At 50.3% G+C, this 27,360-nt stretch overlaps 1 protein-coding gene across 3 annotated transcripts in view; it reads right to left on the bottom strand.

The window, feature by feature from the left end:
• Positions 1 to 25,150, bottom strand: part of micall1a (MICAL-like 1a) — a 133,664-nt gene extending 108,514 nt beyond the window's left edge. For all 3 annotated transcript variants that reach the window (XM_085969421.1, XM_085969422.1, XM_085969423.1), the window contains exons 1-2: positions 24,932 to 25,150; positions 18,827 to 18,875 (exon numbers count right to left, since the gene is read on the bottom strand). In XM_085969421.1, coding sequence (XP_085825547.1) covers positions 18,827 to 18,875; positions 24,932 to 25,071 — 189 coding nt within the window. In that variant the 5' untranslated portion in view covers positions 25,072 to 25,150. The remainder of the gene's footprint in view (positions 1 to 18,826; positions 18,876 to 24,931) is intronic.
• Between the last annotated feature and the right edge of the window lie 2,210 nt (positions 25,151 to 27,360).

Genomic DNA, 27,360 nt, shown 5'->3' with positions numbered 1-27,360 from the left:
TGTGGAACTGGTCACCCACCAGGGGAGAGAGTCCATTGCAGTAATATTTCAGTCAGGGTGCCTGATGCTGAAGTTGATTGAGAGATCCATGCTCCGACTAACAAATACTGAAGCCTTTTCCCAGGTTAGCAGTTGCCTTCTTGCTTTACCACTATATGGTTAAAGGTTAACAAAGCACTCTCTGTAGGAGTGCAGTCCTGTGTAACAGTGAATCATGGACACTGGCCCAAGGTAAAAGTGAACCTCTGCTTCGTCAGTCAGCTAATGAGCTGGGGCTAGTGGGATACTCCGTGGATATCTGATCTCACATCTAAACTTCACATCATAGATGTTGGTCCAAAGTAAAAATGTAACATTGCAGAAAGCCGCCAGAATTTGGGGACATATTTCAAAACAGGGACTGAGTGAAGTAAAGTTCTGAAATCTAACGAGAGCTGCTGTGCTTACTCTTGCTTCAGTTCAACCAAACTTGATTAAAACCTGATTTGTAGTTTGTAGCTCGAGATATATAGTTTAACAAAGTGCCTGTCCTTCAACCGGAGAGATTCGGAGATTATGGGGGTTATTTGGGTTTCCATTGTGTAGCTTATCGTTAAAAGAATTGATTGTTTACTCTGTGGCCACATTACTGCATGTGTACGGTCACATTTCAGTTCATAGGGAGATTGGGCTTTGCCTGTGGAATCAGACCTTGCATTAGGCATGAGAAAAAGTATCTGGAGTGCGCCCAAATTTGGTCAAAGCTGTATTACTTGGTTAAAGGAGCATGACGGAGATGATACTACATCTGGTTCCTCGCTACAAATTATTGCCTCTAGTTCCCCTGATTTGTTACGCTTGCTGTGCACATTGCTGTACAGGCAATAAAACATTTTATTAATCGTTCCTCTCGCTTTATTTTTAAACAGTTATTTTGTACTTAGGTTTTATTATTTTATCTATTCCGGGACCATTCAGGTTACCCTTATTCCTTACTTTGGTGTGACATTCGCTCTCCTTTCCTATTTCTTTTATCTACAAGCGACTGTTATTTCTACCAGATCCCTGCCCTGTCTTACTAGTTTAAAGTCTTATCTACATGTTCAGAGCGATAGTTTTTCATAAGACTTTTAAAGACGGAGACAGAAGTGGAGAGGTGAAGTGTATGGGCCTGAGGCAGCTGAAATCTCGGCCATCAATAATGGGGCAGAGAGGGGGTATGATAGGTATATAGATGGCACCCCATCCACCACCTTAAACATTCACTCCCTCCACCACCGGCGCACCGTGGCTGCAGTGTGTACCATCTGTGATGAAATATGCCATTCATCACTCATCTGTATTGTGTGTGTGATTGTGCCTGTGACTGTGGTTTAGTTTCAGTTTCATTTCCCTTACCTCAGTTCCATTTCCTCACCTGTATTTTATTGTGTGCAGGGCTCCGCCCATACCTGGCCTCTACTTAAGCAGGCCCAGCGTGTCTCACATCCAGTACAGCCGACCTCTGGATGGGAGACACTTTTCCACTGTGTGTTACCTTCTAAGTTAATAAAAGCCTTGCTTTGTTCAGTTAACATTGAGTCTCGGATTTATTGAGGCACATCACCATCCACAAGATGCACTGCAGCAACTCGCCAAGGTTTCTTTGGCAGCACCTCCCAAACCCGCGACCTCTTCCACCTAGAAGGACAAGGGCAGCAGGGGCATGGGAACACCACCACCTCCAAGTTCCCCTCCAAGTCACACACCATCCTGACTTAATATTGCTGATCCTTCATCGTCGTTGGGTCAAAATCCTGGCACTCCCTACCTAACAGCACTGTGGGAGCACCTTCCCCACACGGACTGCAGCGGCTCAAGGCGGTGGCTCACCACCACCTTCTCGAGGGCAATTAGGGATGGGCAATAAATGCTGGCCTTGCAAGCGACGCCCACATCCCATAAACGAATAAAAAAGTTACATGGGTGAGTGGCAACAGACATGTCGAATAACAAACAGCCCAACTTTCTGGGGTGGGGTGCGGGTGAACATATTCGTGGCTGTGTAGTAAAATTCCAATATTGTCCCCATGTTTTTTCTGCACTTATACCCCCTGTAAGGAAAGCGTTAATCAGACTGACTTGAAGTGTGCTAATAGAATACCGATATTGATTTGTCTTTGTATTGTAGTAATGTTTGTTTAATAGGGAATGATGATTTTTAAATTGTAATATCTTAAAAGAACTACAAGTGGATAATAGTGGATAATTCACCTTGCACAATAATTTTAAGATGGTAACCACTGACCCTTGCAGCAGGATTTAATATGTAACCACCTGCTTAATGAGAAAAGTTAATTGGAAACAAGCCATTGAATACTGGCTCCCAAGTTTCAGGGAGCTTATAATCACTGATATAGGAGCAAGGACAACAGTTAGCCCTGGAAAAGGAAAACATCTAGATAAAGCAATGGCCCGGAATCTGCGGTCAGCAGCGAAGCTGAGGCGTTGGCCACTGGCCCCGAAGAAAGCTGCCCACAGGGATCTCGCTATCACTGTGGCGAGAAGTTTGCCTTACTCGATGTGCGAGTGAGATCAGTGCAGTGTAGTGGGGAATCGCTAACGCGATCTGCTGGGACGTCAACAAGCTGTCTAAGTAGCCAATCATATTGCAGAATTCTCACAGGCAGGCACCAGGAAGTGAAGAAGCTGCTTTTATTCAGACTTTTTACAAATGTTAGAGAGCAAAACAGATTGGGGCTCTCAGATGGGGAAAAGGTAAACCTGAAATAAATATGAAGAAACTTAAAAAAATATAAGTTTGTAGAATTAAAGGAAATTAGTATTAGTAAAAAAAAGTGCTGGAGAAATTAATGGGACTGAAAGCTGATAAATCCCCAGGGCCTGATAATCTGCATCCCCGAGTACTAAAAGAGGTAACCATGGAAATAGTGGATGCATTGGTTGTCATCTTCCAAAATTCTATAGATTATGGAACAGTTCCTGCAGATTGGAGGGTGGCAAATGTAACCCCACTATTTAAAAAAGGGAGAGAGAAAACCAGGAACTACAGACCGGTTAGCCTAACATCAGTAGTAGGGAAAATGCTAGATCTATTATAAAGGATGTGATAACAGGACACTTAGAAAATAACGGGATTAGACAAAGTCAACATGGATTTATGAAAGGGAAATAGTGTTTGACAAACCCACTGGAGTTTTTTTTTGAGGATGTAACTGGTAGAATAGATAAGGGAGAACCAGTGGATTTTCAGAAGGCCTTTGATAAAGTCCCACAAAATTAAAGCACATGGGATTGGGGGTAATATACTGGCATGGATTGAAAATTGGTTAACAGACAGGAAACAGAGAGCAGGAATGAATGGGTCTTTTTCGGGGTGGCAGGCGGTGACTAGTTGGGTACCACAGGGATCAGTGCTTGGGCCCCAGCTATTCACAATATAGATCAATGATTTGGATGAGGGAACCAAATGTAATATTTCCAAGTTTGCTGACGACACAAAACTAGGTGGGATTGTGAGTTGTGAAGAGGATGCAAAGAGGCTTCAAGGCAATTTAGACAAGTTGAGTGAGCGGGCAAATACATTGCAGATGTAGTATAACATGGATAAATGTGAAGTTATCCACTTTGGTGGAAAAAACAGAAAGGCAGATTATTTAAATGGTGATAGATTGGGAAATGTTGATGTACAAAGGGACCTGGGTGTCCTTGTACACCAGTCACTGAAAGCAAACATGCAGGTGCAGCAAGCAGTTAGGAAGGCAAATGGTATGTTGGCCTTCATTGCACGAGGATTTGAGTACAGGAGCAAGGATGTCTTACTACAGTTATACAGGGCCTTGGTGAGACCACACCTGGAGTACTGTGTGCAGTTTTGGTCTCCTTACCTAAGAAAGGATATACTTGCCATAGAGGGAGTGCAGCGAAGGTTCACCAGACTGATTCCTGGGATGACAGGACTGTCGTATGAGGAGAGATTGGGTCGACTAGGCCTGTATTCACTAGAGTTTAGAAGAATGAGAGGGGATCTCATTGAAACGTATAAAATTCTGACAGGGCTAGACAGACTGGATGCAGGGAGGATGTTTCCCCTGGCTGGGGGGTCTAGAACGAGGGGTCGCAGTCTCAGGATACGGGGTAGGACATTTAGGTCTGAGATGAGGAGAAATTTCTTCACTCAGAGGGTGGTGAACCTGTGGAATTCTCTACCACAGAAGGCTGTGGAGGCCAAGTCACTGACCATATTTAAGGAGATAGATAGATAGATTTCCAGACACAAAAGGGGAGAGAGCGGGAATATGGTATTGAGATAGAGGATCAGCCATGATCATATTGAATGGCGGAGCAGGCTCGAAGGGCCGAATGCTGCTCCTATTTTTCTATCTATGTTTCTATAATGGAGAAACTTGACACTCCACAAAATTAAAATGAGTTCTTCAGGGCCATAACATTTGTTTAGCAGTCACTACGTTGTTTAAACCCCAGTTACAGCTAATCCAACAAGGCCTAACAGTTAATGGGGTATTTAAACAGCGATATTACCACGGAAAAGCCCAAGTTTTCATCATTTTCACTGATTACCGGCTATTGGGTGGGTGGGGGTCCACAGTGCAGCCAGTGTCGGAGCAGTGAATGGCTGGCCGCAACTTCAGGATTTCCACATTTAGATGCGCATGCGCTACATCCTGAAGCTGCGGGTCAGTTTCAAAGGGTTAATAACGGCGAACGCTGTTAGTTTGCTGCTATTACCCACCGTGAATTTCGGGCCATTATCTTTTTAATTGAGGTTTCTGTAGAATGGGGTATCAGACGGTGCTGAATGGCACAGAACCAAAGACAGACTTGTATTTAAAAGTTTCACTTGGTAGTAATTACATGGAACAAAAACTGTTTTGATAAGATAATGAAATGAGCTCGCTAGCTCTTCCAAAAAGAAAGCAGCTTAGTTAGTAACTGAAGTTATTGTCAACGTACAAGTCTAATTAGGTCTATGGAGTTGTTTTTACCTTTTGATGTAACTATGTAATATAGAAAGGTATAAATTCCCACAGTAGGGGTAAGAGAAAAATAGAAAAGTGGCAAATTGTAGTGAGGATTCGGATTCAAAGGGTTCGATCATCCTGAATACTGAGCTCAGAACTGTGAAGCGTTTGAGTCCCCAACAATCAGATGTAGTTGTGAGCAATGTTCCCTTTAAGCTGCGTGGCGCTCTATACCACCTGTGTAGCCGGCTCAACGGCTTTTAAATAGGAAAAACTGCACACCCGCAGTATTTTGAATTGGTCGCGCAGCCCCTTAAAGGGGCAGTACGCCCCCAAAAAATGAAAGGGAACCTTGGTGTAAGCACTATATTTCTAAGTATACTTAATAAAATTATCAACGCTTGACCTCAATGTTTCAAGAATCTTACTGATTTTGCGGAATAAATGGAACATTTTTTTATTCGTTTATGGGATGTGGGCGTCGCTGGTAAGGCCGGCAGTTATTGCCCATCCCTAATTGCTCGAGAAGGTGGTGGTGAGCCGCCTTCTTGAACCGCTGCAGTCCGTGTGGTGATGGTACTCCCACAGTGCTGTTAGGGAGGGAGTTCCAGGTGGTAGAGGTCGTGGGTTTGGGAGGTGCTGCCGAAGAAGCCTTGGCGAGTTGCTGCAGTGCATCTTGTAGATGGTACACACTGCAGCCACAGTGCGCCGGTGGTGGAGGGAGTGAATGTTGAAGGTGGTGGATGGGGTGCCAATCAAATGGGCTGCTTTGTCCTGGATGGTGTCGAGCTTCTTGAGTGTTGTTGGCGCTGCACTCATCCAGGCAAGTGGAGAGTATTCCATCACACGTCTGACTTGTGCCTTATAGATGGTGGAAAGGCTTTGGGGAGTCAGGAGGTGAGACACTCGCCACAGAATACCTAGCCTCTGGCCTGCTCTTGTTGCCACAGTATTTATGTGGCTGGTCCAGTTCAGTTTCTGGTCAATGGTGACCCCCTGGATGTTGATGGTGGGGGATTCAGCAATGGTAATGCCATTAAATGTCAAGGAGCGGTGGTTAGACTCTCGCTTGTTGGAGATAGTCATTGCCTGCTACTTGTGTGGCACGAATGTTACCTGCCACTTATCAGTTACCAACTCCTTATTGAACCAGGGTTGGTCACCTGGCTTGATGGTAATGATAAGAGTGAGGGATATGCCGAGCCATGAGGTTAGATTGTGGTGGAATACAATTCTGCTGATGGCCCACAGCACCTCATGGATGCCCAGTTTTGAGCTCCTAGATCTGTTCTGAATCTTTCCCATTTAGCATGGTGGTAGTACCACACAACACGATGGAGGGTGTCCTCAGTGTGAAGACGGGACTTCGTCTCCACTAGGACTGTGCGGTGGTCACTGCTACCAATACGGTCATGGACAGATGCATCTGCGACAGGTAGATTGGTGAGGACGAGGTCAAGTAGGGTTTTCCCTCATGTTGGTTCTCTCACCACCTGTCAGGCCCAGACTGGCAGCTATGTCCTTCAGGATTCGGCCAGCTGGGTCAGTCGTGGTGCTACCGAGCCACTCTTGGTGATGGACATTGAAGTCCCCCACCCAGAGTACATTCTGTGCCCTTGCTACTCTCAGTGCTTCTTCCAAGTGATGTTCAACATGGTGGAGTGCTGATTCATCAGCTGAGGGAGGGCGGTAGGTGGTAATCAGCAGGAGGTTTCCTTGCCCATGCTTGACCTGAAGCCATGAGGAGTCCCAGGGCCACTCCTTCCCGACTGTATACCACTGTGCCGACATACCCAGGGATGGTGATGGAGGAGCTGGGACATTGGCTGAAAGGTATGATTCTGTGAGTATGACTATGTCAGGCTGTTGCTTGACTAGTCTGTGGGACAGCGCTCCCAATTTTGGCACAAGTCCCCAGTTGTTGGCGAGGAAAACTTTGCAGGGTCGACTGGGCTGGGTGTGCCGTCATCATGTCCAATGCCGGGTGGTCCGTCCGGTTTTATTCTTATTGGCCCAAAAATTCAGGTCGGGGGCTTCCCGCGAGTGCAAGCCCCCAACCTGCACTTACCTTGCGCGCCGGGGGTTGAGCTGTGGGCCCACGTGGGATTCCGATCCTAGGCCTCCTCCAACTGCCAGCGCGCAGTGCTTGCGTATCCCAGGGGCGCAGTTAGTTTGATGTGTCCCCTGGGATCACGTGAGCCATGGGGAGCCAATCGGAGCAGGGAATGCTTCATTCATAAGTTTGACAGGAAGGGCTGTCAAACCTATAAATACTATGAGCCCCAAAACATCACTAAATCTTCAAATAATTTTTTTTTTTTTTTTTTTTAAATCACATTTTTTAAATAAACTATAAATTACATGAAATAACTATTTTAAACAATAATTTAAATTTTTGAAAAAAATAATTTTATTTCTAACGGGGCTAAAAATAAACTTACCTTTAAAGTATTTAAAAATAATAAACCTGTGGAAAAAATGTTTTAATTTTAATTAATTCACCACTTACCTTGTAAAAAGCAGGCTTTGCGCCCGTGTAACTTCTGGAGACTTACCCTCCCGGGAAAACCTGCAAAAAAAACGCAAGTTCGATGCGCACGCGCAGCCCCTCCCGCGCACGCATTCGACCTCTTAACCCCTCCTTTCAGGGGAACGGAAGTGCCGGTTTCCCGCGCATGCACGAAACCGGCACTTCCATTGGGCCTATGGGTGAGTACCCCGTGCGTACTCACCCGTGGAGACCCAAAGTTCTGGGCCATTGTGTTTTGTCATGGTTTGTTACAACCGAGTGTCTTGCTGGGCCATTTCAGAGGGCGGTTCAGAGTCAATCACATTGCTGTGGGTCTGGAGTCACATATAGGCCAGAGCGGGTAAGGACGGCAGATTTCCTTCCCTGAAGGGCATTAGTGAACCAGATGGGTTTTTACGACACTCCGATAGTTTCATGGTCACCATTACTGATACTGGCTTTTTTTTTTTAAATTCCAGATTTATTTAATTAACTGAATTTAAATTCCCCAGCTGCCGTGGTGGAATGTGAACTCACGTCCCTGGATCATTAGTCCAGGCCTCTGGATTACTAGCCCAGTGACATTACCACTATGCTACCATTCTCGTTCTAATCATAGATAAAAACCATCGTCTAACACCCCTTTTTTGACTCTCTTATGGCTGTCTTAACAACATCTGATTGGCTGATAGTGACCGTTATGTGACCTAGAGGGTACAGCTGAAAGGTGTAAACACGTTAGTGACGTAAACTCCATGTCACTCTCTCCCTCCTTGTGGTGTAACACAGACAGGCGTGTTCTGCTGATCGGTGTAACAGACAGGCCTGTTCTGCTGATCAGTGCGTGTAACAGACAGGCGTGTTCTGCTGATCAGTGCGTGTAACAGACAGGCGTGTTCTGCTGATCGGTGTGTGTAACACAGGCCTGTTCTGCTGATCGGTGTGTGTAACAGACAGGCGTGTTCTGCTGATCGGTGCGTGTAACAGACAGGCCTGTTCTGCTGATCAGTGTGTGTAACAGACAGGCCTGTTCTGCTGATCGGTGTGTGTAACAGACAGGCCTGTTCTGCTGATCAGTGCGTGTAACAGACAGGCGTGTTCTGCTGATCGGTGTAACAGACAGGCCTGTTCTGCTGATCAGTGTGTGTAACAGACAGGCCTGTTCTGCTGATCAGTGTGTGTAACACAGGCCTGTTCTGCTGATCGGTGTGTGTAACAGACAGGCGTGTTCTGCTGATCGGTGCGTGTAACAGACAGGCGTGTTCTGCTGATCAGTGTGTGTAACAGACAGGCGTGTTCTGCTGATCAGTGTGTGTAACAGACAGGCGTGTTCTGCTGATCGGTGTGTGTAACAGACAGGCGTGTTCTGCTGATTGGTGTGTGTAACAGACAGGCCTGTTCTGCTGATCGGTGTGTGTAACAGACAGGCCTGTTCTGCTGATCGGTGTGTGTAACAGACAGGCGTGTTCTGCTGATCGGTGTGTGTAACAGACAGGCGTGTTCTGCTGATCGGTGTGTGTAACAGACAGGCGTGTTCTGCTGATCGGTGTGTGTAACAGACAGGCGTGTTCTGCTGATCGGTGTGTGTAACAGACAGGCCTGTTCTGCTGATCGGTGTGTGTAACAGACAGGCGTGTTCTGCTGATCGGTGTGTGTAACAGACAGGCGTGTTCTGCTGATCGGTGTGTGTAACAGACAGGCGTGTTCTGCTGATCGGTGTGTGTAACAGACAGGCGTGTTCTGCTGATTGGTGTGTGTAACAGACAGGCCTGTCCTGCTGATCGGTGTGTCTTGAGACAGAGAAAACGCAGCATGAAAGAGGAAGAGAGGAACTGAACAGGATAAGGGAGGAGACTGTCCATGTAGGCAAATCAGATGGGGGACCAGAGGGGCAGAAGCAAAGGGAAGAGAGAGTTGGCCAAGATACGATTTCTACAGTAGTTTCCAATTTTTACAGGTCACTTTGAAATGAAGAGGCCAACAAATTAACTGTGCAAGCTACACAGTGGGCCCAGATTTTTGTAACAGGAATGTTTCCTGTCCACTGTTGGCTAAGGAAAACTTCTGACAGTACTGGGGCCTCACTGTCTGCAAAGCACATATCACATACCTATCATGGGTCAGTGGAACAGACCAGACGTGTAACTGCAGAGTAAGTAAAGCGTGCAAAGGTGAGGTTGGGATAAAACGCCAAGCACACTGCAGACACAGCAAACATTCAGAGACTGGCAGGAAACATCGCCTGGCTACCGCTCAGAGAGGGTGGAAGTGAGCAAGTCTGGCCTGGCCTGGCCGAGCACGGCATCGCAGACACCGCAGACACCGACTGGGACAGTCACTTAAAAGATGGCAAAAATACCCCGTCAGGCATTATCCAGCAGTAAGAAATTGTTCCAATTGAAGTATCGCCCTTGAAGACAAACACTTCTCTGTCATCAGCTCCTTTATCCATGCACTTAGATCAGACACTACCCGATCTGTAATAAGGGAATAATGCTTCTACTTTAAAACTGATTCAGAACAACACTGCTATTCCTGTTGTTATGAATAGATCTGAAAGGAAAATAGAAGCCTGCTGATGTCATGGGTCACCCAGCTGGAGCAGGGCAGTGAGTGCAGCCGGAGCTGGAGCTGACTGGCACGGCAAGCTGTGCCCAGCGTGCTGCACACTGACCTCCTCACTCACCGCCTGAAAACACACCCTCTCCGGTATCAACACTCATACCCTGTACACGGAAAGACTGCAAGCAAAATCCAACCACTCTCAAACTAAATAGACGTGATCAGCTGGAAAAATAACTGCAGCAAGTGAGTGCCTGAGTTAGCAGTCAGCTAAATGAACCAGTATTCAGACAGTGAGAACCAATTCGCAACTTGTTCCGCCCTGTCTACCCACAGGGAACCTCCCCTACGGATAATCCAACTCTCTCCCTGCACACTCAGTGCAGCAGTAAGTGGAGAGAATCGAGTGGGTGTCCAAATCTTCACGGCGATCGGACGCCTCGCACAGCACGGTTTCCTGATGGGTCTGAAGCAGGATCAGTGAGCCCGACCAAACCAACCTTCTGGCTGCCAACTGCAACAGCACACTCCCGGTTCCCCCTCACCCCCCCCCCCCAGGCTACCCCCCCCCCCCCTCACCCCCGGCCCCCCCCTCACCCCCGGCTCTCTACCCCCCCCCTCACTCCCGGCTCTCCCCTCCCCCGCTCGTCCCTCGCACCCCCCCCCCCCCACACCCTCCCAGCTCCCCCCCCCCCTCACAACCCCCCAAACTAGTCCCATGGATACTGGAACGCTGTGTCAGTCTCCTCAGTGACCGCCACCATTTCTGCAATTTTAGCTGTTGCTGACAACATCCTAGCTGGGATATTTAAACTCAACAAATATGTATAAAAGATTTTGCCTAGTAAGGTGTCTCAGATGGTTTGTGCTTGGTCTGTGGGGCAGCGCTAATTCTCTGTTTGCAGGTACAGGCCAACGCTGCCTCAATGCCAAACTTCTGCTCGGATGAAACTTGCTCTCTCACCTTCTCTCAGCCAATGCTGACCGTCAGCATCGCACTCAAGTCTGTCATCGGCACCAATGTATTTTATTCTAGCTGATTATTCACTCAGCTCTCAGCATCTTCCTTAACTCACACAGCACAATCCAATTAATTTAATTAACTTTGCAGTTAATCTACTTGACTTAAGAAACAGTCCGATCTCACAATCCTCCAGTCACCGCAGCACACACTCAACCACCAACTCCTGCGCCAGCCAAATCACACGGTCAGTCAACCTGTTGCAGATAATACCCGTGATGATGGATACCAGTCCCTCATGAGACTGAAGGCAGCTGATTTAACTGTAGGGATCTCATGACCAGCTGTCCTGGACACCCGTGGATCGAAGGACACAAAGGTACAGTTCTGCTAAAATCCTTGCTGCCTGGATCACTGATGCAAGCAGGAAGACCCCCGGAGCGACTGCACTCAAACTGGACCCCACGGGATTGAAACCATCAAAGTATGGCCCCCTGATAGAGGACTGGGAGAGACAAACAGCATTATAATATAGTCCAGAAATAGACATGGCAGCAATGCTAAGCTGCCTAAGATGGGTTTAGAGAGCATGTGGGTAAATGTCCGGAGCGTGATCAATTAGGTTGGTGAGCTGCAGGCACAATTTGCCACATGGGATTGTGATTTAGTGGCAGTAACGGATACTTGGCCCAAACAACGGGAGGAATGGGAACTTAACAGTCCCGGCTACAGGAAACTCTCGTTTAAACGGCACCTAAATATCCGGTATTCTCTATTAACCAGCAAAATTCTCACTCCGAAAACAACACCTCAATAACCGGAAATATTGCCGAGTCCGAGTCCAAGTCTCCCGTGGTGGCTGAGTTAGTCAGTGGGGGCAGTTCTCCAAACTGCCACTACTCGGCTTCTTGGCGCTGTCGGAAGTCTGAACACCTCAATCCCCCTGTAACAGGAGTCTGACTCTCCCGCGCTGCCGGTAGTCTCTTCTGACCCGCCATTTTACAAGGGTACTGTGCGTCTCCCACGCTGCTGGTAGTCATTGCATTGCACTACCCTCAACTGGCAGTACTGTACTTAATCAGGCATCTTCCACCATCCATTTAACACAACATTCTGTAGGTGAGTACCCAATTACTGTATACAGCACATTTCTTGATTTTTTTAATTTTTCTTTGTTAAAAATAGCCTCGGTAGATAACCCTCTCCGTCATCCGGAATTTTTGATCAACCGGCAACACGCCGGTCCCGGATACCAAAGAGTTTTCTGTACAATGTATTCAAGAGGAATATTAAAGGTAATAAAGTGGGTGGCAGAATTGATCAGAGATACTGTTACAGCACTAGAAAGCAATGGTGTGATTGAGGGTTCAAAGATGGAATCTATTAGAGTAAAGGAGAAGAGGAGCTGTTACGCTGCACGCGAGCTATTCCAGCGCACTCCTGGCTGGCCTCCCACATTCTACCCTAAGTAAACTTGAGGTCATCCAAAACTCGGCTGCCCGTGTCCTAACTCACACCAAGTCCCGTTTGCCCATCACCCCTGTGCTCGCAGATAGGCAGCGCCTCGATTTCAAAATTCTCATCCTTGTTTTCAAATCCCTCCATGGCCTCGCCCCTCCCTATCTCTGTAATCTCCTTCAGCCCCCCCCGCCCCGAGATATCTGCGCTCCTCTAATTCTGCCCTCCTGAGCATCCCTGATTATAATCGCTCAATCACTGGTGGCCGTGCCTTCTGTTGCCTGGGCCCTAAGCTCTGGAATTCCCTCCCTACACCTCTCTGCCTCGCTACTTTTCTTTGCTCCTTTAAGGCGCTCCTTTAAACCTACCTCTTTGACCAAGCTTTTGGTCACCTGCCCTAATTTATCCTTATGTGGCTCGGTGTCAAATTTTGTCTTATAATACTCGTGAAGTGCGTTGGGATGTTTTACTATGTTAAAGGCACTATATAAATACAAGTTGTTGCTGGGTGTACACTATAGGCCATTGAATCGTGGGCAGGAAGCAAATGTACAAGCAAATTACAGAAAGATGCAAAAACTATAGCGTAGTGATAATGGGAGACTTCAATTCTCCTAATATAGACTGAGGAAAGGACAGTGTAAAGGACAAAGAGGGGGAGGAATTCCTGAAATATGTACAAGAGAACTTTCTTAATCAGTGTGTTTCCAGCCCAACGAGGAAGGATGCCACACTGGATCTAGTTCTAGGGAATGAAGTGCAGCATGTTTCAGTGGGGGAGCATTTGGGAAACAGTGATCACAATATCATTAGGTTTAGAATAATTACAGAAAAGGACAAGAAAAAATCCACAGTGGAAATATTCAACTGGAGGAGGGCTAATTTCAGTGAGTTGAAAGGGGATCGGGCCCAGAGGGGAATGGAATCAAAGATTGGCAGGTAAAACAGTAAATGAACAATGGGAGGCCTTCAGGAAGGATAGTTCAGGTACAGAGTAGACACATTCCCACGTGGGGGAAAGGAAGGGCATCCAAAGCTCGAGCTCCCTGGAAGACTAAAGATATAGAGGTTAATATGAATCAGAAAAAGGAGGCTTAGGATAAATGTCAGGTTTATAATACAGTAGAGAATCAAACAAAATACAGAAAGTAGGGGAGAACTGAAAAGAGATAGTATGAGAATTCGCAGGTAACATAATAGGGAACACTAAAGTATTTTATAAACATATGGCCCAGGTTTTGTGGTAAGAATAGCAGTGAGGCTCAGTGCTCCCTGTTAGTAAGGAGTAAATCGGACAGCAACCTCCAGCATCCGCACATCCGCAGTTCAACGCAGGAATCAGGAGTTACTGTCCGATTTGCCCTGCTCCTTCACAAGCTTCGCTACACCAGTATCTCGCCGAGAGATTCGGCATTCAAACACGTGAAGGGCCTGAACTTGCGGTACTTACTCACTAAACACGCCAGAGAAAGTTCGGGCTGGCCCAGTCAAGTGTAAGTGAATTTTTAATGGTGAGAAGTCTTAATTAATGCCAAACAGCCTGTGTGGCACTGACAATTTACTATTACAAATGTGGAGTTTCATTCCTAGGGATATTAATTTTTGGAGATTTCAAAACAATTAAAAATTTAAATAATTTTTTTAATTTAATATTTAAAGATTTACTAGAAATGTTCCAAATGATGAGGGGTTTTGATAGGGTAGATGTCAGGAGAGTCGGTAACCAGAGGACACAGAATTAAAGTAATTGGCAAAAGAACCAGGGGGAAAATGAGGAGACAAACATTAACGCAGCGAGTTATGATCATCGGGACTGCGCTGCCTGAAAGGGCGGTGGAAGCAGATTCAATAGTAACATTTGAAAGGGAGTTGGCTAAATACTTGGAAAGGAGAAATCTGCAGGGCTCTGGGGAAAGAGCAGGGGGGAGTGGGACTAATTGAAGAGCTTTCAAAGAGCCGGCACAGGGCCGATGGGCCGAATGACCTCCTTTTATGCTGCATCATTCTCCGAGGAAGGCCATTTGGCCCATCCATCCAGAAAGACCTCCCAATATACCCCCTCCACTGGGGCAGCCATTCTTGGAAGGCCAGGTTTTTCGTCTACACGGAAGCCAATTGTACATGATGTATTTGGACTTTCAGAAGGCTTTCGATAAGGTCCCACATAAGAGATTAGCGTGCAAAATTAAGGCACGTGGGATTGGGGGCAATGTATTGACTTGGATAGAGAACTGGTTGGCGGACAGAAAGCAAAGAGTTGGAATAAACGGGTCGTTTTCCGAGTGGCAGGCAGTGACTAGTGGGGTACCGCAAGGATCGGTCCTAGGACCCCAGCTGTTCACAATATATATTAATGATCTGGACGAGGGAATTGGATGTAATATCTCCAAATTTGCAGACGACACAAAGCTGGGTGGGCGTGTGTGCTGTGAGGAGGATGTCGTGAAACTCCAGTACGATTTGGACAGGTTAGGTGATTGGGCAGAAACATGGCAAATGCACTATAATGTGGATAAATGTGAGGTTATCCACTTTGGTGGCAAAAACAGGAAGGCAGATTATTATTTGAATGGCAATAGATTGGGAGAAGGGGAAGTGCAGAGAGACCTGGGTGTTCTTGTGCATCAGTCGCTGAAGGTAAGCATGCAGGTGCAGCAGGCGGTTAAGGCGGCAAATGGTATGTTGGCCTTCGTAGCAAGAGGGTTCGAGTACAGGAACAAGGATGTCTTGCTACAGTTGTACAGGGCCTTGGTGAGACCGCACCTTGAGTATTGTGTGCAGTTTTGGTCGCCTTAGCTGAGGAAGGAGGTTCTTGCCATGGAAGGAGTCCCAGGCTGATACCTGGGATGGCAGGAATGACGTATGAGGAGAGATTGTGTCGATTGGGCTTATACTCACTGGAGTTTAGAAGATTGAGAGGGGATCTCATCAAAACCTATAAAATTCTGTCAGGCCTGGACAGACTAGATGCTGGAAGGATGTTCCCGATGGCGGGGGAGTCCAGAACCAGGGGTCATCGTCTAAGGATAAGGGGTATGACATTTAGGACTGAAATGAGGAGGAATTTCTTCACCCAAAGAGTGGTGAACCTGTGGAATTCTCTGCCACAGAGGGCGGTGGAGGCCAGTTCATTAAATATATTCAAGAAAGAGTTGGGTATATTTCTTAAGGCTAAAGGGATCAAGGGATACGGGGAGAAGGCAGGGACAGGGTACTGAATTTGGATGATCAGCCATGATCTCATTGAATGGCGGAGCAGGCTCGAAGGGCCTACTCCTGCTCCTATCTTCTATGTTTCTATGATGAATGTATTGAACATTCTTTGTGTAAAGAACTTCCTGATATCAGTTGTAATTTTGTCATTTACCATTTGAACCAGTGTCCCCTTGTTCTATTCTTGCAATTTAATTTAACCACTTATAAATCTCAATTAAATCACACGTCAGTCACCACCTTTGAAGGTGAAAGGTCTAAGTTTCTCCAGTCTATGTTCATATCTCAAATCTCTGACTTTAGGGATCAGATTTGTGACTCTTCTCTGAACTGCTATCAGCACTTAACAGTCTCCCTCAGGGGCCAGAGCTGGACACAGCACTCAAGCTCTGACCGAGCACTGTATGGTTTCAGCCTAGATTTTTGTGCTCAAGTGTCTGGAGTGGGACTTGAACCCTCAACCTTCTGACTCAGAGGTGAAAGTGCTACCCACTGAGCCACAGCTGACACCTGAAGTTTCTCCTTACAGATTCAATCAGTACAGGCTGATCTGAGATGTAGAGCATTGCAAAGCACAAAAAGGTATGATCAAGAATCTGTGCATGTCCTGTTAAAAGTAGCTGAGGAAATTGTTGATGCTTTAGTCATGCTTTTCCAAAACACACTCGATTCAGGAACTGTCCCCTCGGATTGGAAAATTGCCATTGTCTGTCCATTATTTAAGAAGGGTAAGCGAGATAAACTAGGAAATTATAGGCCTATTAGTCTGTCAGTTGTGGGGAAGTTACTTGAATCTATTAGGGACAGAGTGACCCTCTGCACAAATATGAGCTGATCAGAGAGAGCCAGCATGGATTTGTAAAGGGCAAATCATGTCTAACGAACCTAGTTGTATTTCTTGAGGTCAGTAACGTGGTAGATAAGGGAGTGTGTCTATGGATGTTATTTATATGAACTTCCAGAAGGCATTCGATATAATTCCACATGAGACTGTTAACAATGAGAGTGCATGGAATGAGAGGCAACCTACTGACATGGGTAGGGAGTTAGACAGAGAGTAGGGACAATGGGTATGTCCTCCAATTGGCAGGATGTGACTCGTGGTGTCCCCAGGGAGCTGCACTGGGGCCTCAGCTTTTCACTGTATTTATCAATGACTTGGATGAAGGAACAGAGAGCCATGTATCCAAGTGTGTTGACTACATCAGGTTGGGTGACACAGTAAATAGTGTAGATGGGAACAGAAAGTTGCAAAGGGACATTGATAGATTGGGTGAGTGGGCAAAACTGTGGCAGATGGAGTTCAGTGTGGGGAAGTGTGAGGTCATCCACTCTGGACCCAAGAAAGATCGATCAGAGTATTTTCTAAATGGTGAGAAGCAGGAACTGTGGAGGAGCTGAGAGATTGAGGGGTCCACGTACAGGAATCACTAAAAGCCCGTGGACAGGTACAAAAAACAATTTAAAAGGCTGATGGAATGTTGACCTTTATCTCAAGGGCTGGAATACAGAGGGCTAGAAGTTATGTTACAGCTGTACAGAGCTCTGGTCAGATCCCATCGGGAGCACTGGGTTCAGTTCTGGGCCCCGCACCTCAGCAAGGATAGATTGGCCTTGGAGAGGGGGCAGCGCAGATTCACAGAATGATACTGGCGCTAAAGGGTTAAATTACGAGAATAGGTCGCATCGACGAAAATCATACAACACAGAAAGAAGCCATTCGGCCCAGCTTATCTATGCTGGCTTTTTGAAAGAGCTATCCAATTAGTTACACTCCCCTGCTCTCCCCCCATGGCTCGTGTTTCCTTGAGTATTGAAGATTGAGGGCTGATCTAATTGAAGTGTTTAAGATGATTAAAGGATTTGATAGAGTAGATAGAGAAAAATTATTTCCTCTGGAGAGACCAGAATAAGGGGGCATAACCTTAAAATTAGAGCTAGGCCGTTCAGGGGTGATGTCAGGAAGCACTTCTTAACACAAAGGGTAGTGGAAATCTGGAACTCACCCCGCCCCCCCCCCCCGCCCATCCATCCACTCGCTGATTGCCCTGTGTGTGTGTCCTGTTATCACACTCACTCACTGACTGCCCTGTGTGTCCCCTGTTATCACACTCACTCACTGACTGCCCTGTTATCACACTCACTCACTGACTGCCCTGTGTGTGTGTCCTGTTATCACACTCACTCACTGACTGCCCTGTGTGTGTGTCCTGTTATCACACTCACTCACTGACTGCCCAGTGTGTATGTCCTATTATCACACTCTCTGGTATTCGTGTCCAACTGACTGGTCAAAAGGCACGAATGTTTCTGTGTGCCGAGTGACTGCAGTGTGCACCTGCTCCCTGGCCAATCAATGGATCTCTGGACTAACTTTGCAGGTACAGCAGACTGTAACATGTGCTGGAGTAAAGAGCTAGTAGTGAAGTATGTTCTAATTGAGCTTAGTAAGTGCAGCTGAACACACATGCTCCTAGCATCCTACTGAATGTTCCTATTATGTAGTGTGTTTGTGTTCAATCAGGACAAATTGTAATGGTCCTATCTCTGATTATTCGCACCAATCTGGGACGGGGGATGGACACAGGCTGCCGGGGAAGACAGGTGCTCGGGGGAGGGGGGGACAGGCGCAGGGATTTGCAGGAAGGTCGCAATGGTTGACAACAGTCTTTACAGATTCACAGCAGAAGTTTTATTTTTAGTCGTGTCAAGTAGTGCAAGAAACTAGCTCTCACGCTCTGCGTTCCTTAGTCCCCAGGCTGCTCTGTAAGAGGGAGGACTTTAACCAATGCAAAAACTCGCTAATTCAGAAAGCTGATGGTACATATGCTGCTTTCGTAGAGTTGTCGGTGATTCAAAGTGCTGAGCTCACAGCAGCCTCTGTGCAAGCTGCACTGACTCAGTACCACAGCATCGGGCAAAGCAGAGTACAGTATTCGACTCACTGTAATTCACCACCCGAGAAACCCCAAATTCCACAAACAATCTCGTTGTTTCAGCTCCTTGTGTGTGTGGTGGGGCGGGGGGGAGAAAGAGTGTGAGAATGTGAGGCAGCAACTGTTTCTACAGATTTCAGAGCAAGCCTAGGACTGGTATAGGAAATGGTTAGCTGGAACCACAGCAACAGGAAGCTTGATGTTCTACTGATAATACAACACTCACCAGACGATTGTTCTCATAGATGTTTTCTTTGGAGAGTGAATCAAAGTCTCTGAAAAAGACACAAGGATGTCAGACACAATATGTCCTGCAACAGGGGCTTCAATACAATCAGAGACTGGGGGGGGGGGGATCACAGAAATCACAGAAACCCCACACTGCAGATAGAGGCCATTTCGGCCCATCGAGCCTGCACCGACACATATCCCACCCGATCCCCGTAACCCCTACGCCAACACATATCCCACCCTATCCCCGTAACCCCACGTATTTAATCCCCCTAACACTAAGGGTCAATTTATCATGGCCAATCAACCTAACTCGCACATCTTTGGACTGTGGGAGGAAACCGGAGCACCCGGAGAAAACCCACGCAAACACGGGGAGAATGTGCAAACTCCACACAGACAGTCGCCCGAGGCCGGATTCGAACCCGGGTCCCTGGCGCTGTGAGGCAACAATGCTAACCACTATGCCACCGTGCTGGTCAATGGTCAACTCGTCATTTCCAACCTTTCTTGGGAGGTTTGTATTGTGAGTTAGAGGCAGGTTAGTACAGTGCTCCATTTTAACAAGGTTGAGTAAATCTAATGCTTTAAACATTATCTAATAATCTGTAATAGTCCAAAGAAAACGCGCTTCGATAAGCACAAAGTATTACAGATACGGCATGAATGACGACAGAAAGGAACTTATTTGATTTATTTTGCCCTATCTGATTGAAACACGCTCAAGCAGTTCAGCCCTTGACGAATTGTTCCTATAGATGTTGACTGGCCACCCTGAACATGGAGTGTGGCACCGGGCAAAGAATCAAACCAGGCTGTGCACCAGCTCAAGGTCACACATTATTTAAAGACATTCTGTAACACTGCTGCTTTGCTGCATCAAATGCCAACAGCAGACCGTGCCAATTCCTGTGTCAGTAAACCCCTCAGCAGAATAGGGCAGAGACAGGATGAGACGGACGATGGAGCGGAGGGGGGAGACGGACGAGGTTTGGGGGGGGGGGGGGGGGGGGGGCAGACCAGGGCCGGGGCAGACTGGGGGGAGGGGGAGGCGTGCCAGGGCGGGGGGTGGGAAGAGAGGGGTGCCAGGGCCGAGGGCGGGGTGACAGGGCCAGGGGGGGGGAGGCGTGCCGAGGGCGGGGTGACAGGGCCGGGGGGGGGAGGCGTGCCGAGGGCGGGGTGACAGGGCCAGGGGGGGGGGAGGCGTGCCGAGGGCGGGGTGACAGGGCCGGGGGGGGGGGAGGCGTGCCGAGGGCGGGGTGACAGGGCCAGGGGGGGAGGCGTGCCGAGGGCGGGGTGCCAGGGCCGGGGGGGAGGCGTGCTGAGGGCGGGGTGACAGGGCCAGGGGGGGAGGCGTGCCGAGGGCGGGGTGCCAGGGCCGGGGGGGAGGCGTGCCGAGGGCGGGGTGACAGGACCAGGGGGGGAGGCGTGCCGAGGGCGGGGTGCCAGGGCCAGGGGGGAGGCGTGCCGAGGGCGGGGTGCCAGGGCCGTGGGGGGGGGGAGGCGTGCCGAGGGCGGGGTGCCAGGGCCGTGGGGGGGGGAGGCGTGCCGAGGGCGGGGTGCCAGGGCCGGGGGGGGGGAGGCGTGCCGAGGGCGGGGTGACAGGGCCGGGGGGGGGAGGCGTGCCGAGGGCGGGGTGCCAGGGCCGTGGGGGGGGGGAGGCGTGCCGAGGGCGGGGTGCCAGGGCCGTGGGGGGGGGAGGCGTGCCGAGGGCGGGGTGCCAGGGCCGGGGGGGGGGAGGCGTGCCGAGGGCGGGGTGACAGGGCCGGGGGGGGGGAGGCGTGCCGAAGGCGGGGTGACAGGGCCAGGGGGGAGGCGTGCCGAGGGCGGGGTGCCAGGGCCAGGGGGGAGGCGTGCCGAGGGCGGGGTGCCAGGGCCGTGGGGGGGGGGGAGGCGTGCCGAGGGCGGGGTGCCAGGGCCGTGGGGGGGGGAGGCGTGCCGAGGGCGGGGTGCCAGGGCCGGGGGGGGGGGGAGGCGTGCCGAGGGCGGGGTGCCAGGGCCGGGGGGGAGGCGTGCCGAAGGCGGGGTGCCAGGGCCAGGGGGGGAGGCGTGCCGAGGGCGGGGTGCCAGGGCCAGGGGGGGAGGCGTGCCGAGGGCGGGGTGCCAGGGCCAGGGGGGGAGGCGTGCCGAAGGCGGGGTGCCAGGGCCAGGGGGGGAGGCGTGCCGAAGGCGGGGTGCCAGGGCCAGGGGGGGAGGCGTGCCGAAGGCGGGGTGCCGAGGGCGGGGTGCCAGGGCCGTGGGGGGGGGGAGGCGTGCCGAGGGCGGGGTGACAGGGCCGGGGGGGGGAGGCGTGCCGAGGGCGGGGTGCCAGGGCCAGGGAGGGAGGCGTGCCGAAGGCGGGGTGCCAGGGCCAGGGGGGGAGGCGTGCCGAAGGCGGGGTGCCAGGGCCAGGGGGGGAGGCGTGCCGAGGGCGGGGTGCCGTAGGCGGGGAAGAATTCCACCATCACTGCCAGTTCTATGTTTTTCCATGGGAAGCGACACCCAGAAATGGTGGGCGTATTGAAAGCAGGAGGTAAGAGAAGCTCACACACTATCTCTTCAATCATTACTTCCACAGGACACCAGCCACTGGCACCAAACATTACTGTGCCAGGCGGAAGGGTGTTTCAATTCTACAGGGCCCCTTCGGGCACTGCGATGAGTCACAGGGAGATCGAGTGCACGCCCTGATCCTGCACACCTCAATGTCTCCAACCTGCGGAACTGTGCCCCTCCCACCCAGAACCCATCAGACTGATCAGGATCCACAGCGGGAGCTAACCCCATGAAACGCCTTCCCATCAGTGCACATTATCCCCACTCTTAACTCGATGCAAAGCCCGAGCCCAGACTTCAGTCCTAATCCCACGCCTAGTAAAGCTCCAATACCATTCCCTCCCTCCTGGAGTGGATACAAGATAGAACGTGCTGGATGGTTCCCCCTCACACCTCGAACACTGCACTTGTCTCTGCATCAGTAATAAATTTACATTTCCTTCTTTTGTTCCTTCAAAGTTGCAAAGACCCCTATGCTGCAAGCTATCCCTTCTCTCTCAGTCTCACTGTACTGAGCCTACTGTCAACAAGGGCAGGCGTCGATGATGAAGTCCAACACCGCCTTCAGTGTGCCAGTGCAGCCTTCGGTTGCCTGAGGAAGAGAGTGTTTGAAGACCAGGACCTCAAACCCGGCACCAAGCTCATGGTCTACAGAGCAGCAGTGATACCCCGACCTGCTGTATGCCTCAGAGACATGAACCATGTACAACAGGCACCTCAAAGCACGGGAGAGGTACCACCAACGCTGCCTCTGCAAGATCCTGCAAATCCATTGGCAGGATAGGCGCACCAATATCAGTGTTCTTGCTCAGGCCAACATCCCCAGCATCGAAGCTTTGACCATGCTCGATCAGCTCCGATGGATGGGTCACATTGTCCGCATGCCTGATACGAGACTCCCAAAACAAGCGCTCTACTCGGAGCTCCGGCACGGCAAGAGAGCCCCAGGTGGGCAGAGGAAACGCTTCAAGGACACCCTCAAAGCCTCCTTGAAAAAGTGCAACATCCCCACCGACACCTGGGAATCCCTGGCCCAAGACCGCACAAAGTGGAGGAGAAGCATCCGGGAAGGCGCCGAACACCTCGAGTCTCTTCGCCGGGAGCAAGCGGAAGTCAAGCGCAGACAGCGGAAGGAGCGCACGTCAACCCAAGCACCCCACCCACCCGCCCCTTCAACCACCGTCTGCCCCACCTGTGACAGAGACTGTAGGTCCCGCATTGGACTCATCAGTCACCTGAGAACTCATTTTTAGTGTGGAAGCAAGTCATCCTCGGTTCCGAGGGACTGCCTAAGAAGAAGCGAAGACGACTGGAATCAAGACTAGCCTGCTCCAACTCAAAACCAAGGTGCTCCTCAACTCCCTCTAGCTACAGGAAACGCTCGATTTACCAGCACCTAAATAACCGGAAATCTCTGTTAACCGGCAAAATTCAGGAGTAGGTTCAGGTAAGTTTTACTTCATATTAGTGGCCGTTCCTGGATCTGTGGCCGTGTAACCGGGGTTCCTGCACTTGTTGCTAAGCAACAGGGAAGCCTGGATTTGTTGCTGTGTACGGAGCTCTCGTACCTTTTACTAAAACTCTCCGTAATCCGGACTTTTTGATAAACCGGCACCACGCCGGTGCCGGATATTAAAGAGTTTCCTGTACAATCTACAAGCTTTTAAAACAAACAAACACTTTGCGGCACCTAATCACTGCCTCGTTTACTTGATCTCGCCTACTCTTTTTAACCTTGGGGTTCTGCACTGAGCTGGGCTCCAAGCTGCAGGAGCAGCAAGCCCTTCCTTCATCACATTACATCTGTTTCCCCACAATCAGGCTACTGAGGTCGCTCGAAGGAAATCCTGCTGACCTTCGCTTGTCATTACAACAGGGCCTGCATTTCACACCTCTACCCCACTGCCATGACAAGCCTGATGATTTCAATGATGTTTATCACAAACCCCAGCCACCAGGATGAATGTAATGCGCTAACACTATAATAGGAATCTACCAGGGAGAGCAGGACCCAGTGCGGAGTCCAACTCTCAATAGCATCATGCTGCCTGCAAAAATAGCACTTCTAATACAACAACAACTTGTATTTAGAGAGCACCTTTAACGGAGTAAAACGTCCCAAGGTGCGTCACAGGAGCGCAATCAAACAAAATCTGACACCGAGCCACGTAACGAGAGGCAAGGTTTAAAGTCTGTCTTAAGGAAGGAGAGAGAGGTAGAGGGGTTTAGGGAGGGAATTCCAGAGTTTAGGGGCTAGGCAGCTGAAGGCACGGCTGCCAATAGTTGAGCGATTATATTCAGGGATGCTCAAGAGGCCAGAATTAGAGCGCAGATATCCCGGGGGGTGGTGGTGGTGGGAGGTTACAGAGATAGGGAGGGGCGAGGCCAGGGAGGGATTTGAAAACAAGGATGAGAATTTTAAAATCGAGGTGTTGCTTAACCGGAGCCAATGTAGGTCAGCGAGCACAGGGGTGATGGGTGAACAGGACTTGGTGCGAGTTTGGAAACGGGCGAGTTTTGCATGGAAGATGAGGGGCCAGCCAGGAGTGCGTTGGAATAGTCCAGACTAGAGGTAACAAAGGCATGGATGAGGGTTTCAGCAGCGGATGAGCTGAGGCAGGGGCGGAGATGGGCGATGTTACGGAGGTGGAAGTAGGCGGTCTTAATGATGGCGCGGATATGTGGTCGGAAACTCATTTCAGGGTCAAATATGACCCCAAGGTTGTGAACAGTGTGGTTCAGCCTCAGACAGATGTTGGGGAGAGAGATGGAGTCGGTGGCTAGGGAACGGAGTTTGTGGCGGGGACTGAAGACAATGGCTTCGGTCTTCCCAATATTTAGTTGGAGGAAATTTCTGCTCATCCAGAACTGGATGTTGGACAAGCAATCTGATGAATTAGAGACAGAGAAGCGGTGATGAGGTAGAGCTGGGTGTCGTCAGCCTCATGGCCCCCCTCCTCCTCACGCCCCTCACCTCACTCCGCCTCCGCAACCCCTCACACCCCTACCCACCTCCTCCCCACCACCCTCCTCCTCTCTCCACCCCATCCTCTCCCCGCTCCTCCTGCTCCCCCCTCCTCACCCCCTCACTTTCCCCTCCTCACCCTGCTCCCCTCACCACCACCCTCACCCCCTGCCCCTCACCTCTTCCCCACTCCCTCCGCCTCTTCCCAACCACCACCTCCCTCCTCCTCCCCACCCACCACTCTCACCCCATCCTCCACACCCAGCCCCTCCTCCCCCAACCCCCCTCACCTCCCAAACCCCCTCTCCTGACCCCCTCCTGCTCCTCCTCCCTCCCCCACCATCTCCTCCCTCCTCACCCCATCCTCCTCACCCAGTCCCTCCTCCCTCCCTCACCCCCAAACCCCCCTCCTCCACACCCCCCTGCTCTCCCCATCCTCTCCCTCCCTCCTCCTGCTTCCCCGCTCCTCCTCCTCACCCCCTCACACTTTCCCCCTTCTCTCCCTGCTCCCCTCAGCCCTCCCCCTCAGCTCTTCCTCCCTCCCCACCACCTCCTTCTCCCGCTCTCCCCTCCTCCCGCTCCCGCTCCCCGGACACTCACAGCAGGTCGGGCCGGTGCCGGTGGATGATGGCGCAGAAGGCGAGCCCGTCCCTGAAGCTGGAACTCATATTGCGGACCTCCACCCCGGGGTAGCCGGCGGCCTGGAGCCGGGCCCAGTCCTGCAGCGCTCGGGTCGCCATGGGAGCGGCTGCGGACACTGGGCAGCGCCCGGCCCGTCACTTCCGCTCCGTCCGCCACCACTTCCGGGCCGCCCGCGGTACTGCAGCTCCAGCGCACCCCCCGCGGCCGCCAGCGGTACTGCAGCTCCAGCGCCACCCGCGGCTGCCCGCGGTACTGCAGCTCCAGCGCCACCCGCGGCTGCCCGCGGTACTGCAGCTCCAGCGCCACCCGCGGCTGCCCGCGGTACTGCAGCTCCAGCGCACCCCCCCCCCCCCCCCGCGGCCGTCCGCGGTACTGCAGCTCCACCGCTCCCCCCGCGGCCGCCCGCGGTACTGCAGCTCCAGCGCACCCCCCGCGGCCGCCAGCGGTACTGCAGCTCCATCGCTCCCCCCGCGGCCGCCCGTGGTACTGCAGCTCCAGGGCTCCCCCCGCGGCCGCCCGTGGTACTGCAACATTCCCAGCACAGGGCACAGCGCCACCCCCTTCGCTAAATGGGACTGCACCAGTTGCAATGCAAAATAAAAGCAGAAACTGCTGGAGATATGGAGCAGCATCTGTGGAGAGAGAAACAGAATTAACGTTTCAGGTCGTTGGTCTTTGGTCAGTTTTAATGTGGAACTCGCTACCACAGGCTGTGGTTGAAGAGAATAATATCGATGCATTTAAGGGCCTGTTAGATAAGCACATGAGGGAGAAGGAAATAGAGGGTTACGCTGATAGAGTTCGATAAGAAAAGATGGGAGGAGGCTCGAGTGGAGCATAAACGCAGGCATGGACTGGTTTCTGTACTGTACATCCTATGTAATGCTATGTAATCTGCGCTCCTCTAATTCTGGCCTCTTGAGCATCCCTGATTATAATCGCTCAACCATTGGTGGCCGTGCCTTCTGTTGCCTGGGCCCTAAGCTCTGGAATTCCCTCCCTAAACCTCTCCGTCTCGCTACCTCTCTTCCCTCCTTTAAGATGCTCCTTAAAACCTACCTCCTTGACCAAGCTTTTGGTCACCTGCCCTCATTTATCCTTATGTGGCTCGGTGTCAATTTTTTTTGGTGTCTTAAAATACTCCTGTGCAGCGCCTTGGGACGTTGTAATACGTTAAAGGCGCTATATAAATACAAGTTGTTGTTGTAATGCATCGTGCCTCCGCCACTCAGTGAAAGGGACAGAGCGCCGCCCAGCGACCATGTTCCCCGATGGCTGTGTTGTCCCGAAAACCTTCTGCCCCCAACTATGCCTGGAATGTTTCCTTTCCTTTCTGCCTGCCTTGCTGAGTGTCTGCAGCGTTTTCTGATTGTGTTTCAGAAAAACTTCCAGCTCCTTTTGAAGGGAAAACAAAACTGGGCTGGATCTTGCTGGAGTGGAGCATCTCGCGCACCGTTAATTAGACTTTTCTCTGCACCCTTCAAATCAAAATATTTTTGCTCTGTAACTTGCTGGAAGTGCGAGCTGATAACGACGCGGTGAGGGCAACAGGGCACTTGGGACCTTGGTGATCAGTGGGACAAACAGGGTATCTCCTTAACCAGTGAGATTTAAGGATTGAGAAATAAACAGAGGAACAACAAGAAGGTAATAGATTGAATTAGAGTCAAATCAGGTACAGGAAGAGAAATAAAGAGAGGGAAAGAAAGACTAGAATAAGAGAGAGAGAAAAAAAAGAGACAGAAACTAAAAGTAAGGAAAAAAATTAAAATGTGAAATGTTTTAAGTCTCTCTGGAGGTTGACTGGTATTGCATTAATGGGGATGGTAGTGTAGTGGTAATGTCACTGGGCTAGTAATCCAGAGACCTGGACTAATGATCCAGTGACGTGAGTTCAAATCCCACCACGGCAGCTGGGACTTAAAATTCAGTTAATTAAATAAATCTGGAATAAAAAGCTAGTATCAGTAATGGTAACCATGAAACTATCGGATTGTCGTAAAAACCCATCTGGTTCACTAATGTCCTTCAGGGAAGGAAATCTGCCGTCCTTACCCGGTCTGGCCTATATGGGACTCCAGACCCACAGCAATGTGGTTGACTCTGAAATGACCCAGCAAGTCACTCAGTTGTGACAAAACACAATAATATGAATGAAACCCGGCAGACCACCCTGCATAAACCTAGGGACCAGATTCAGACACGACAATGGCCCAGTCAACCCTGCAAAGTCCTCCTCACCAACATCTGGGGACTTGTGCCAACATTGGGAGAGCTGTCCCACAGACTAGTCCAGCAACAGCCTGACATAGTCATACTCACAGAATCATACCTTGCAGCCAATGTCCCAGACTCCTCCTCCACCATCCCTGGGTATGTCCTGTCCC

This window comes from Somniosus microcephalus, chromosome 28 (genome assembly GCF_052327205.1).
Source record: "Somniosus microcephalus isolate GS21.2 chromosome 28, FLI_Smic_1.0, whole genome shotgun sequence".
NCBI classification, from domain to species: Eukaryota; Metazoa; Chordata; class Chondrichthyes; order Squaliformes; family Somniosidae; genus Somniosus; species Somniosus microcephalus.
Note: the sequence above shows the minus strand (reverse complement) of the source record. Positions and strands in the feature narration are given on the sequence as shown.